Raw genomic sequence first — 13,618 nt, 5'->3', positions numbered from 1 at the left:
CAAGAAAGGTAGTAGGGAGGAATCGGGCAACTATAGGCCAGTAAGCCTGACATCAATAGTGGGGAAATTAATGGAAACCATACTTAAGGAGAGGATTGTGGAACATCTAAAATCCCATGGATTGAAAGATGAAAAACAGCATGGGTTTACTTCAGGGAGATCATGTCAAACTAATCTTATTGATTTTTTTGATTGGGTGACTAAAACAATAGATGGCGGAGGTGCAGTAGACATCGCTTATCTAGACTTCAGTAAGGCTTTCGATACTGTCCCACACAGAAGGCTTATCAATAAATTGCAGTCTTTGGGCTTGCACTCCCATATTGTTGAATGGATTAGGCAGTGGCTGAGGGACAGGCAACAGAGGGTTGTAGTCAATGGAGTATATTCAGACCAAGGTCTTGTTACCAGTGGGGTATCTCAGGGATCTGTTCTGGGACCCATATTGTTTAATATCTTTAGCAGCGAAATTGCAGAAGGCCTCGATGGTAAGGTGTGTCTTTTTGCTGATGACACAAAGATAAGTAACAGGGTTGATGTTCCTGGAGGGATACACCAAATGGAAAAGGATTTAGGAAAACTAGAGGAATGGTCAAAAATCTGGCAACTAAAATTTAATGTGGATAAGTGCAAAATAATGCACCTGGGGCGTAAAAACCCAAGAGCAGAATATAAAATCAGTGATACAGTCCTAACCTCAGTATCTGAGGAAAGGGATTTAGGGGTCATTATTTCAGAAGACTTAAAAGGTAGGCAGACAATGTCATAGAGCAGCAGGAAATGCTAGCAGAATGCTTGGGTGTATAGGGAGAGGCATTACCAGTAGAAAGAGGCAGGTGCTCATGCTGCTCTACAGAGCACTAGTGAGACCTCATTTGGAGTATCGTGCGCAGTACTGTAGACCATATCTCCAGAAGGATATTAAAACTTTGGAGAGAGTTCAGAGAAGAGCTACTAAACTGGTACATGGATTGCAGGATAAAACTTACCAGGAAAGATTAAAGGACCTTAACATGTATAACTTGGAAGAAAGACGAGACAGAGGGGATATGATAGAAACTTTTAAATACATAAAGGGAATCAACAAAGGTAAAAGAGGAGAGAATATTTAAAAGAAGAAAAACTGCTACAAGAGGACATAGTTTTAAATTATAGGGGCAAAGGTTTAAAAGTAATATCAGGAAGTATTACTTTACTGAGAGAGTAGTGGATGCATGGAATAGCCTTCCTGCAGAAGTGGTAGCTGCAAATACAGTGGAGGAGTTTAAGCATGCATGGGATAGGCATAAGGCCATCCTTCATATAAGATAGGGCCAGGGGCTATTCATACTATTCAGTATATTGGGCAGACTAGATGGGCCAAATGGTTCTTATCTGCCGATACATTCTATGTTTCTATGGGCCCTGGTGAAAGAGTTCAGCTTGGGCTTCCCCTTCCCTCAGTGCTTTGTGGCCAAGGGCAGGGAAGCACATAGCCTTCGTGCTGCCTGAGGCAAAAATTGAAACTGCACCCCACCCCCCTGCCAAATTCTTAACCTAACCCCTCTCCTCCAGCCAGAGGTGTAACGTGACCTGCATGCAGTTTCTATAATATCAGTGTTTTTTTATTTGGCACAAGGGTCTTTGGGCCCCGTCAGGATCTTAGGCCCAGTAGCCAGTGCTATCTCTGCACCCCCTATAGCTACGCCTCTGGGTACTACAGTTAATCACCTTACTGGTAGCTGTGTTGCTGTATAACTGTATTGGTCCACCATTGCACACCATGACTCGCAATCTAACTGAGTCCTACAGCATTTGCTCAGCAAGACTCACACATTGAAGCGCTCATGGACTTGCATAAACAGATTGACTTCTGGTTGACACAGGCAGATCCTGTAGGACTTGGGAAGTCAGATTGCAGGTCACATTATGTAACAGCAGACCTGAACCAAGGTGATTAACTGCAGTACCCTCTCTCTCATGTACAAACGGGGGGCAACCAATAATGGTAGAGTGCTTCTTTAACAAAATAGTGAATGTGGCATGATACATTTTGTGCAAGTCTCTAGGTACGTTAGACAAATTTCTCGAACATCTTTAATTTAAGAAAACGAATAGCAGAATTATAATATGGTACACTAACACGACTATAAAACATAATTGCATATGTGTTTGTAAAGACATAATTCCAGGAAATTGTTCCAAGAACTGTTGCAGTGTTGCAACCGAATTCTCATACTGAATGTTACATAGGCTTTTCAATTTTAAATAAAAATATAAAAATCATGCCCTGAAGCTGCCCAGTTTTTTTCTTGCATTGTAGAAATTATATTTTAAGAAACTCTATTCACGTCAACTAGTCATTAAGATACAATACTGTAGCAGCTTAAGGGCACATCTAAAAGTGCCTTAAAGGGAACTTGTCACCTGTACAATCTTGACCTCACTGAGGTGGCACAGCGACTGATGATTTTAGCGGTCTTTCCCTCTTGTTATGGTATTCAGTAGTTTTAGAGTGCAGATCGGCTAAAAACCTCAGAACACTCCAGCCTTGCTAGAGAGATGAATCAGATGATGCAAACTCCCCCAGCTCTCCACCGCCTACAGATTATGATTGACAGGTTTCTTTCCTATGCACAAAGGAAAGGAAACTGTCAATCACTGTCCAGAGGTGGGGGAGGGCATGGACAGTGAGCATCAGACTCATCTCTCTCACAGCGCTGGCGTAGGCTTTAGCAGATAAGTACTCTAAAACTACTGAATGCTGTCAGAGCAGGAGTAACAAACCACTAAAATCGTCGGGTCTGTCACCACACTACTGGTGCTCACGGCTTTCCTTTAATAAATTCAGTAGAGAGTTTATATATGTGTATATATATATATATATATATATATATATATATATATACACACTCACCTAAAGAATTATTAGGAACACCTGTTCTATTTCTCATTTGCCTTCAGAACTGCCTTAATGCTATGTGGCATTGATTCAACAAGGTGCTGATAGCATTCTTTAGAAATGTTGGCCCATATTGATAGGATAGCATCTTGCAGTTGATGGAGATTTGAGGGATGCACATCCAGGGCACGAAGCTCCCGTTCCACCACATCCCAAAGATGCTCTATTGGGTTGAGATCTGGTGACTGTGGGGGCCATTTTAGTACAGTGAACTCATTGTCATGTTCAAGAAACCAATTTGAAATGATTCGAGCTTTGTGACATGATGCATTATCCTGCTGGAAGTAGCCATCAGAGGATGGGTACATGGTGGTCATGAAGGGATGGACATGGTCAGAAACAATGCTCAGTTAGCCCGTGGCATTTAAACGATGCCCAATTGGCACTAAGGGGCTGTCACGGAACCATGAACCAGACGTACAACAAGAGATAAGTGAAAATAAGAAGGCTTTATTGAAAATAAAGCTGTAAAGCAAAGTCCAAACGGATGGTGAAACCGAGCAGAGTCTTTGCGAAGCCAGAGGTCAGGAACCAGAAGGGTAGTCAGACGAAGCCAGGATCAGGAACCAGCAGGGTAGTCAGACGAAGCCAGGATCAGGAACCAGCAGGGTAGTCAGACGAAGCCAGGATCAGGAACCAGAAGCAGCAGCAGTCTTAGAAGCATGTGAACACAAGAGGACCAAGCAAGGAACTGAAGCCACAGACCTCCTATATATATGAGCTAGGCATCCAGCTCCTCCCAGTGGGAAGGAGGAGCCGCAGGGTGGAAGGCTACAAGAAACCCAGAAACCAAGATGGCCGCCAGCACATGTCAAACGAAGGAGAACAGCAAGAAGGTAAGACCATGACAGTACCTCCCCCTCAAGGGCCCCTCCTCCGCGGAGCACAAAACGTTTTCTGAGGGAAGCGTGCGTGGAAGGCTCGGAGCAAGGCAGGAGCATGGACATCTGCGGAGGGAACCCAGGAACGCTCCTCTGGACCATAACCACGCCAATGGACCAAAAACTGCAACCGACCGCGGACCAGGCGTGAGTCCAGGATATTGCTCACCTCATATTCCTCACGATTGCCCACTTGGACCGGACGAGGCCGAGGAACCGAGGAAGTGAAACGATTACACACCAGTGGCTTCAACAGGGAGACATGAAACACGTTGGAGATCCGCATGCCAGGAGGAAGCGCAAGGGCATAGGCTACCGGGTTTACCCTGCGAAGCACTCGGAAGGGACCAACAAAGCGAGGCGCCAGCTTGGGAGTGGGCACTCGAAGGTTGAGGTTGCGGGTGGTCAACCATACACGGTCTCCGACCTGGTAGGAAGGAGCAGGCGCTCGTCTGCGATCAGCCTGGAGTCTCTGGCGCTGCGCAGAGACCTCAAGGGACTTCTGGATCTGTACCCAAGAAGCACGTAGGACGGAAAGGTGATCCTCCACAGCCGGAATATCCTGGGGAGAGAATACCTCCGGTAACACGGCAGGTTGGAACCCATAATTGGCCATGAAGGGAGACGTCCCAGAGGAAGAGTTCACCGCCGTGTTCCTGGCAAACTCAGCCCAAGGCAGGAGGTCAACCCAATTGTCTTGGTGATCGGAGACATGGCAACGAAGGAATTGCTCCAAGGCCTGATTGGATCGTTCTGCGGCCCCATTGGACTGAGGGTGGTAGGCCGAGGAGAAGGAGAGATGAATCCCCAACTGGGAGCAAAAGGCGCGCCAGAACCTGGACACAAACTGACTCCCCCGATCCGACACAATCTCCTTGGGCAAACCGTGCAACCGGAAGACCTCCCTGGCAAAAATCGTGGCCAACTCTTGTGCAGAGGGTAACTTCTTGAGAGGAACACAGTGGCACATTTTGGAAAACCGATCCACAATCATGAGAATGACCGTATGGCCTCGGGATGCAGGGAGGTCCACAATGAAATCCATCCCCAGGTGTGACCATGGGCGCTCCCCGGTGGCTATGGGTTGCAGAAGGCCCAACGGAAGGTGCCGAGGGGACTTACTCTGGGCACAAACGGAGCATGCCGCTACATATGCGGCGATGTCGGAACGTAGGGAAGGCCACCAGAACAGACGTGAAACAGCCCAGGACAGCTGATTCTTTCCAGGATGCCCCGCGGTCTTGGAGTTATGGTAGGTTCGCAACAACCGAGTGCGCAACTCCTCAGGCACAAAACATCTGCCGTTGGGTCTCCCAGAGGGAGCACCAGATTGAGCCGCCAAAATCTGCTCACCCAGGGGAGAGGTCAGGCTGGTGCGAATGGCGGCCAGGATCTGATTCGGAGGTATGACCGAAGTCGGAATCGACTCCTCCCTGGACAGCTCGGAGTACTGCCGTGATAAGGCATCCGCCCTGATGTTCTTGGAACCGGGTAGGTAGGAGACCACGTAATTAAAACGTGACAAGAACAGAGCCCATCTGGCCTGACGTGGTGTCAATCTCTTGGCCTCAGAAAGGTAGGTCAGATTCTTGTGGTCCGTCAGGATGAGAACCGGAACCACCGAACCCTCGAGCAAGTGCCTCCATTCTTTAAGGGCCTGCACGATGGCCAATAACTCCCTGTCACCAATCTGATAGTTGCACTCCGCGGAAGACAGTTTCCGGGAGTAAAACCCACAAGGAAGCAGAGGACCCTCTGGTGTTCTACGCTGAGACAGAAGGGCGCCTACTCCCGTCTCAGACGCGTCCACCTCGAGGACAAAGGGCAACCCAGGGTTGGGATGCGACAGAATCGGAGCCGACACAAAGGCGGACTTTAGGGCCTCAAAAGCTCGGATGGCCTCGAGCGGCCAGACCTGGGAATTACTGCCCTTCCTGGTCAGATCCGTGAGAGGCTTGGCCAGCATGGAAAAGTCCCTGATGAACTTCCGATAATAATTGGCGAAGCCCAAAAAGCGCTGCAGGGAACGAAGACCACTGGGCTGGGGCCACTGTAAGACAGCCGAAACCTTCTCAGGATCCATGGAGAACCCCTCAGCGGAAATGATGTAACCTAAGAAGGTTACCTGGGATCGGTGAAATTCGCATTTCTCAAGCTTACCGAACAGCTTGTTCTCTCGTAACCGTTGCAACACTCGTCTGACATCCAGAATGTGGGCCTCCATGGATTCAGAATATACCAAGATGTCATCCAAATAGACCACCACACACTGCTGCAACAGGTCACGGAAAACATCGTTGATGAATTCCTGAAAGACTGCGGGCGCATTGCACAACCCAAAGGGCATAACCAAGGATTCGTAATGACCGGTCCTGGTGTTAAACGCGGTCTTCCACTCATCGCCCGCCTTGATCCTTACCAGGTTATATGCCGCCCTCAGGTCGAGTTTGGTAAAGACCGTGGCCCCTTTAAGGCGATCGAACAGCTCGGAAATCAAGGGTATCGGGTAAGCGTTCTTGATCGTGATGCGATTGAGACCCCTGTAATCGATGCAAGGCCTCAACTCACCGCCCTTCTTTTTCACAAAGAAAAATCCAGCCCCTGCCGGGGACGAAGATTTGCGAATGTGTCCGCGTGAAAGCGCCTCCCTCACGTACTCCTCCATGGCCTCATTCTCCGCTACCGACAGTGGATAGACTTTGCCACGAGGAGGAACGGCACCAGATTGTAACTCTATGGCACAATCGTATGGACGGTGCGGAGGTAGGGCAACCGCGCGCACCTTATCGAATACATCCCGGTACTCCTCGTATTCAGGAGGCAACAGAGAGTCCGAGGAAGTACACAGCAACTTGACAGACCCATGGATGCAACTAGCCCCACACTGCGGTGACCACGAGAGGATCTCGACCGATCTCCAATCGAAAGTCGGATTATGCTTCTGGAGCCAGGGGTACCCCAAGACCACCGAGTAGTGTGGAGACGAAATAACCTGGAGGCAGACCGACTCTCTGTGAACGGCACCAATGGCTATCCCCACTGGAAGGGTCTCATGAGTCACGTGTGGCGGCAGAAGGGGTCTGCCGTCTATCGCCTCAAGAGCCAGTGGGGAACCTCGAGCCTGCAGAGGAATGGAATTGGCGGCAGCGAACACACTATCAATGAACAAACCACCAGCACCAGAGTCCACCAACGCCTGGGTCGTCACCGAGCCCCCGACCCAGGAGAGGACAACAGTGATCAGTGGTTTGTCAACACGGGAAACCGGGGACGAGGAGACTCCACCCAAGATCTGCCCCCGACAGGATCTCAGGTACGAGCGTTTTCCCGGACGGTTCGGACATGCCAACCGAAAATGCCCACCGAGACCACAGTACATGCATTGGCCCTCGCGTCTCCGGAGTGCCCTCTCCCCCTCGGACAGGCGAGCAAACCCCAGCTGCATGGGTTCACCCCCAGACAAGTCATCCCCAGGAGGCGTGGGAGGAGAGGGAGGCACGGGTGGGACAGCAAACGTAGGCACCAATCTGTTAGAAGACCTCCGCAGGTTCTCCTTAAAGGAAGGTCTCTCCCTGAGTCTGGTGTCAATCAAAATCAGGAAAGAAATAAGAGACACGAGCTCAACTGGTAGGTCCTTAGCTGCAACCTCATCCTTCAAGGCATCCGAGAGACCATGAGAGAAAGCAGCGACCAGAGCCTCATTATTCCAGCCCACCTCTGCTGCCAGGGTACGAAACTCAATGGCGTATTCAGCTACGGATCGTGAACCCTGTCTGATGGACATAAGGAGCTTCGCAGCAGAGGCAGCACGAGCCGGCACATCGAATACCTTCCGAAGAGAAGCAACAAAACCGGAAAACTCGGCAACCACCGGATTGTTGTTCTCCCATAAAGGGCTGGCCAAGGCCTTGTCCGAGAGCAGCGAGATCAAGAAGCCCACCTTTGATCTCTCAGTGGGAAAGGCATGTGGCAGCAACTCGAAATAAATGCCCACCTGGTTAAGGAAACCTCGGCACTGAGTTGGCTCTCCCCCAAAGCGCTGTGGAAGAGGGGCAGAACCGGTCATACCCCGAAACACCGCAGGCGCAACAACAGGTGTCGGGGTAGACTCTAGCGCAACAACCGGAGCGGCAGTAGGAGCGAGCCCAGGAGCGACAACCGACCCATCGGCAACGGGAGCGAAATGAGCCGTGCGTTCAAGCAGGGTTTGCAACGCCACAGCGAACCGACCCAACAGGTGATCCTGCTGATCAAGCCTGGCAACCAGCGTGGGTAGCGAGGATGGCCCTGTACCGTCAGAATTCATGGCTTGGTCCTAATGTCACGGAACCATGAACCAGACGTACAACAAGAAATAAGTGAAAATAAGAAGGCTTTATTGAAAATAAAGCTGTAAAGCAAAGTCCAAACGGATGGTGAAACCGAGCAGAGTCTTTGCGAAGCCAGAGGTCAGGAACCAGAAGGGTAGTCAGACGAAGCCAGGATCAGGAACCAGCAGGGTAGTCAGACGAAGCCAGGATCAGGAACCAGAAGCAGCAGCAGTCTTAGAAGCATGTGAACACAAGAGGACCAAGCAAGGAACTGAAGCCACAGACCTCCTATATATATGAGCTAGGCATCCAGCTCCTCCCAGTGGGAAGGAGGAGCCGCAGGGTGGAAGGCTACAAGAAACCCAGAAACCAAGATGGCCGCCAGCACATGTCAAACGAAGGAGAACAGCAAGAAGGTAAGACCATGACAGGGGCCTAAAGTGTGCCCAGAAAACATCCCCCACACCATTACACCACCACCACCAGCCTGCACAGTGGTAACAAGGCATGATGGATACATGTTCTCATTCTGTTTACGCCAAATTCGGACTCTACCATTTGAATGTCTCAACAGAAATCGAGACTCATCAGACCAGGCAACATTTTCCCAGTCTTCAACAGTCCAATTTTGGTGAGCTCGTGCAAATTGTAGCCTCTTTTTCCCATTTGTAGTGGAGATGAGTGGTATCCGGTGGGGTCTTCTGCTGTTGTAGCCCATCCGCCTCAAGGTTGTGCGTGTTGTGGCTTCACAAATGCTTTGCTGCATACCTCGGTTGTAAAGAGTGGTTATTTCAGTCAACGTTGCTCTTCTATCAGCTTGAATCAGTCGGCCCATTCTCCTCTGACCTCTAGCATCCACAAGGCATTTTCGCCCCCAGGACTGCCGTATACTGGATGTTTTTCCCTTTTCACACCATTCTTTGTAAACCCTAGAAATGGTTGTGTGTGAAAATCCCAGTAACTGAGCAGATTGTGAAATACTCAGACCGGCCCGTCTGGCACCAACAACCATGCCACGCTCAAAATTGCTTAAATCACCTTTCTTTCCCATTCTGACATTCAGTTTGGAGTTCAGGAGATTGTCTTGACCAGGACCACACCCCTAAATGCATTGAAGCAACTGCCATGTGATTGGTTGACTAGATAATTGCATTAATGAGAAATAGAACAGGTGTTCCTAATAATTCTTTAGGTGAGATATATACACTGCTCAAAAAAATAAAGGGAACACAAAAATAACACATCCTAGATCTGAATTAATTAAATATTCTTCTGAAATACTTTGTTCTTTACATAGTTGAATGTGCTGACAACAAAATCACACAAAAATAAAAAAATGGAAATCAAATTTTCAACCCATGGAGGTCTGGATTTGGAGTCACCCTCAAAATTAAAGTGGAAAAACACACTACAGGCTGATCCAACTTTGATGTAATGTCCTTAAAACAAGCCAAAATGAGGCTCAGTAGTGTGTGTGGCCTCCATGTGCCTGTAAGACCTCCCTACAACGCCTGTGCATGCTCCTGATGAGGTGGCGGACGGTCTCCTGAGGGATCTCCTCCCAGACCTGGACTAAAGCATCTGCCAACTCCTGGACAGTCTGTGGTGCAACGTGACGTTGGTGGATAGAGCGAGACATGATGTCCCAGATGTGCTCAATTGGATTCAGGTCTGGGGAACGGGCAGGCCAGTCCATAGCATAAATGCCTTCGTCTTGCAGGAACTGCTGACACACTCCAGCCACATGAGGTCTAGCATTGTCTTGCATTAGGGGGAACCCAGGGCCAACTGCACCAGCATATGGTCTCACAAGGGGTCTGAGGATCTCATCTCGGTACCTAATGGCAGTCAGGCTACCTCTGGCGAGCACATGGAGGGCTGTGCGGCCCTCCAAAAAAATTCCACCCCACACCATTACTGACCCAATGCCAAACCGGTCATGCTGGAGGATATTGCAGGCAGCAGAACGTTCTCCACGGCGTCTCAAGACTCTGTCACGTCTGTCACATGTGCTCAGTGTGAACCTGCTTTCATCTGTGAAGAGCACAGGGCGCCAGTGGTGAATTGGCCAATCTTGGTGTTCTCTGGCAAATGCCAAACGTCCTGCACGGTGTTGGGCTGTAAGCACAACCCCCATCTGTGGACGTCGGGCCCTCATATCACCCTCATGGAGTCTGTTTCTGACTGTTTGAGCAGACACATGCACATTTGTGGCCTGCTGGAGGTCATTTTGCAGGGCTCTGGCAGTGCTCCTCCTGTTCCTCCTTGCACAAAGGCGGAGTTAGCGGTCCTGCTGCTGGGTTGTTGCCCTCCTACGGCTTCCTCCACATCTCCCGATGTACTGGCCTGTCTCCTGGTAGCGCCTCCATGCTCTGGACACTACGCTGACAGACACAGCAAACCTTCTTGCCACAGCTCGCATTGATGTGCCATCCTGGATAAGCTGCACTACCTGAGCCACTTGTGTGGGTTGTAGACTCTGTCTCATGCTACCACTAGATAGAAAGCAGCGCCAGCATTCAAAAGTGACCATAACATCAGTCAGGAAGCATAGGAACTGAGAAGTGGTCTGTGATCACCACCTGCAGAACCACTCCTTTATTGGGGGTGTCTTGCTAATTGCCTATAATTTCCACCTGTTGTCTATCCCATTTGCACAACAGCATTTGAAATTGATTGTCACTCAGTGTTGCTTCCTAAGTGGACAGTTTGATTTCACAGAAGTGTGATTGACTTGGAGTTACATTTTGTTGTTTAAGTGTTCCCTTTATTTTTTTGAGCAGTGTATATATATATATATATATATATATATATATATATATATCTCCAATTAAAATAAAGACCCAAGACATTAATTTGACTCTGATGAGGGGAAAAAAAGTGCTTGAAGAAGAACATATGCTTCTACTGTAAAAAAAAAGGCCATGTATTAAGCTAGACCAGTGTCTATTCTCTCTAAATATTCTCCACTTATACATACAGGTTCTCCTTGGTACCATGAGGGATGAAACTTCTCAGCGCTTCTTAATGTGAAAAAGGCATTCCGGTGAGGATCATACATTTTGTTGTCCACAACCCCATGTGATTCTGGGTAGAGACCCTGCAATTTGCAATAAAAAAAAGTTGATGCCAATGGTATTTATTTATACTGCTAAAAACATTTACTCCATCAACATAACAGAGAATAACTGGGGAACAAAGCACTTTTGCTACATGAGTAATCTCTTAAAGGGGTTTTCCAATTTTATTTAAATAAACTATAGTTTAGTTATGTAAATGTAAAGTTCTGCAACTTTCTAATATACAGTACTTTGCATATCAATTCCTCACTATTTTCAATATTTGTGCTTGCTGTCAGAAAATGTGAACATTTGTTTTCTTACATGCAGGTACTGAACATCTCTAAAGAAGTTATATTTCATACACCTAAGATTTTGGTACAATGTGTCTAGTTTAGGCATTCCTCTGTGAGCTAAATACATCAGCAGCCCAAATATCTCTCCTCTCATAGTCTGCTACAGTGGTCAACTGTGGGTCAAGGCTTCCGCTACTGGTGCTGGTACATTATCATGGCATGGTGCTCCTCTCCTCCTAGAGCCTAGATAGTCCCAGGCAGGCCACCAGCAAGCATATTTGGTTTCTAAAACAGAGGAATTCACGAACATTAGCCCTTACTGTTGGATTAGCCGATACCTCATCTGAAGCAGTATAAAACCCAATTAAGCAGCACTCCCAAGATATTTCAGGGCTTGCAGGGTATCTAAATATAGTCAATTCTCAGGGTTCAAAGCAAATACGGCAAATTGTGAGATTATTACAATATGTTAGGGAGTGCTGTCACTTGAGACATGTTATCAATTGGGTTAAAAAGACTAGATTTTATTGTGAATATGAGCTGGAGTCTGATTTCTGCTCCCCATGGGATCTATTTACATAGTTGTATATGCAGTGTCCCACTGCAGAGCAGCCATACGCTGCACTGCAAAACAGGGGTTAAAATATATTTTTTGTATGGTAAATGCATTTCTTTATATGTAGGCACAAGTTATTAATAGGCCATATTCGCAGCTACCACTAGATGAGACTGGTATCACCCTCTCTATATAGAGAGGAGGAATAGTAAAGAAACAGGTCAGTTAGTTTAAGATTCGCCAGCATACATGAGGTGTAAAATGGGATACCTGACAAAAGAGCAAACCCTAAATTAGATGCCAGCTACAGCCAAGACAGAAAAGCAGGCCAGATGAAAAGAGGGAGTGTAGAGCTAAAGTCTTGGAGGAATTGTTGTTGTAAAAGGATAATTGAGTCTCTACTTCCAAGTGTTCAGAAGTTTTCTTCCAGTGCCTGGACACACAAAGAGCAGATTGATCAGAGTTGAAAGTATGGCAACCTGCAGAGCATAGTCTGACATTCTGACATTTAGTGTCTGCCCTGTGGTTGCATTGCTTTAAGAAAAAAAGTATTACACTACATGCTTGGATACTTATGTACAAGTCAGCTAGAGAATAGAGTTGAGCGAACACCTGGATGTTCGGGTTCGAGAAGTTCGGCCGAACTTCCCGGAAATGTTCGGGTTCGGGATCCGAACCCGATCCGAACTTCGTCCCGAACCCCATTGAAGTCAATGGGGACCCGAACTTTTCGGCACTAAAAAGGCTGTAAAACAGCCCAGGAAAGAGCTAGAGGGCTGCAAAAGGCAGCAACATGTAGGTAAATCCCCTGCAAACAAATGTGGATAGGGAAATGAATTTAAAAAAAATATCATGTCAGCACAGAATCAGTCTCTTCATGCCATAGCAGAGAATCTGGCTTCATGTCAGCACAGAATCTGTCTTCATGTCATAGCAGAGAATCAGGCTTCACGTCACCCACCACTGGAACAGGCCACTGTCACACATTTAGGCCCCAACACCCAGACAGAGGAGAGCGGTCCCGTAACAGAGAATCTGGCCTTATGTCAGCGCAGAATCTGTCTTCATGTCATAGCAGAGAATCAAGCTTCACGTCACCCACCACTGGAACAGGCCACTGTCACACATTTAGGCCCAGGCACCCAGTCAGAGGAGAGAGGTCCCGTAACAGAGAATCTGGCTTGATGTCAGCACAGAATCTGTCTTCATGTCATAGCAGAGAATCAGGCTTCATGTCACCCACCACTGGAACAGGCCACTGTCACACATTTAGGCCCAGGCACCCAGGCAGAGGAGAGAGGTCCCGTAACAGAGAATCTGGCCTTATGTCAGCGCAGAATCAGTCTTCATGTCATAGCAGAGAATCAGGCTTCACGTCACCCACCACTGGAACAGGCCACTGTCACACATTTAGGCCCAGGCACCCCGGCAGAGGAGAGAGGTCCCGTAACAGAGAATCTGGCCTGATGTCAGCACAGAATCTGTCTTCATGTCATAGCAGAGAATCAGGCTTCACGTCACCCACCACTGGAACAGGCCACTGTCACACATTTAGGCCCAGGCACCCAGTCAGAG

The 13,618-nt window shown here is 48.1% G+C and overlaps 1 protein-coding gene across 2 annotated transcripts in view; it reads right to left on the bottom strand.

Moving 5' to 3' along the window:
* The window catches only part of ENPP1 (ectonucleotide pyrophosphatase/phosphodiesterase 1), a 164,159-nt gene that overhangs the window by 89,857 nt on the left and 60,684 nt on the right, over positions 1–13,618 (bottom strand). For both annotated transcript variants that reach the window (XM_040429149.1, XM_040429150.1), the window contains exon 8: positions 11,113–11,232. In XM_040429149.1, the coding sequence (XP_040285083.1) occupies positions 11,113–11,232 (120 nt within the window). The remainder of the gene's footprint in view (positions 1–11,112; positions 11,233–13,618) is intronic.

Source organism: Bufo bufo, chromosome 4, assembly GCF_905171765.1.
Source record: "Bufo bufo chromosome 4, aBufBuf1.1, whole genome shotgun sequence".
NCBI lineage: Eukaryota > Metazoa > Chordata > Amphibia > Anura > Bufonidae > Bufo > Bufo bufo.
Note: the sequence above shows the minus strand (reverse complement) of the source record. Positions and strands in the feature narration are given on the sequence as shown.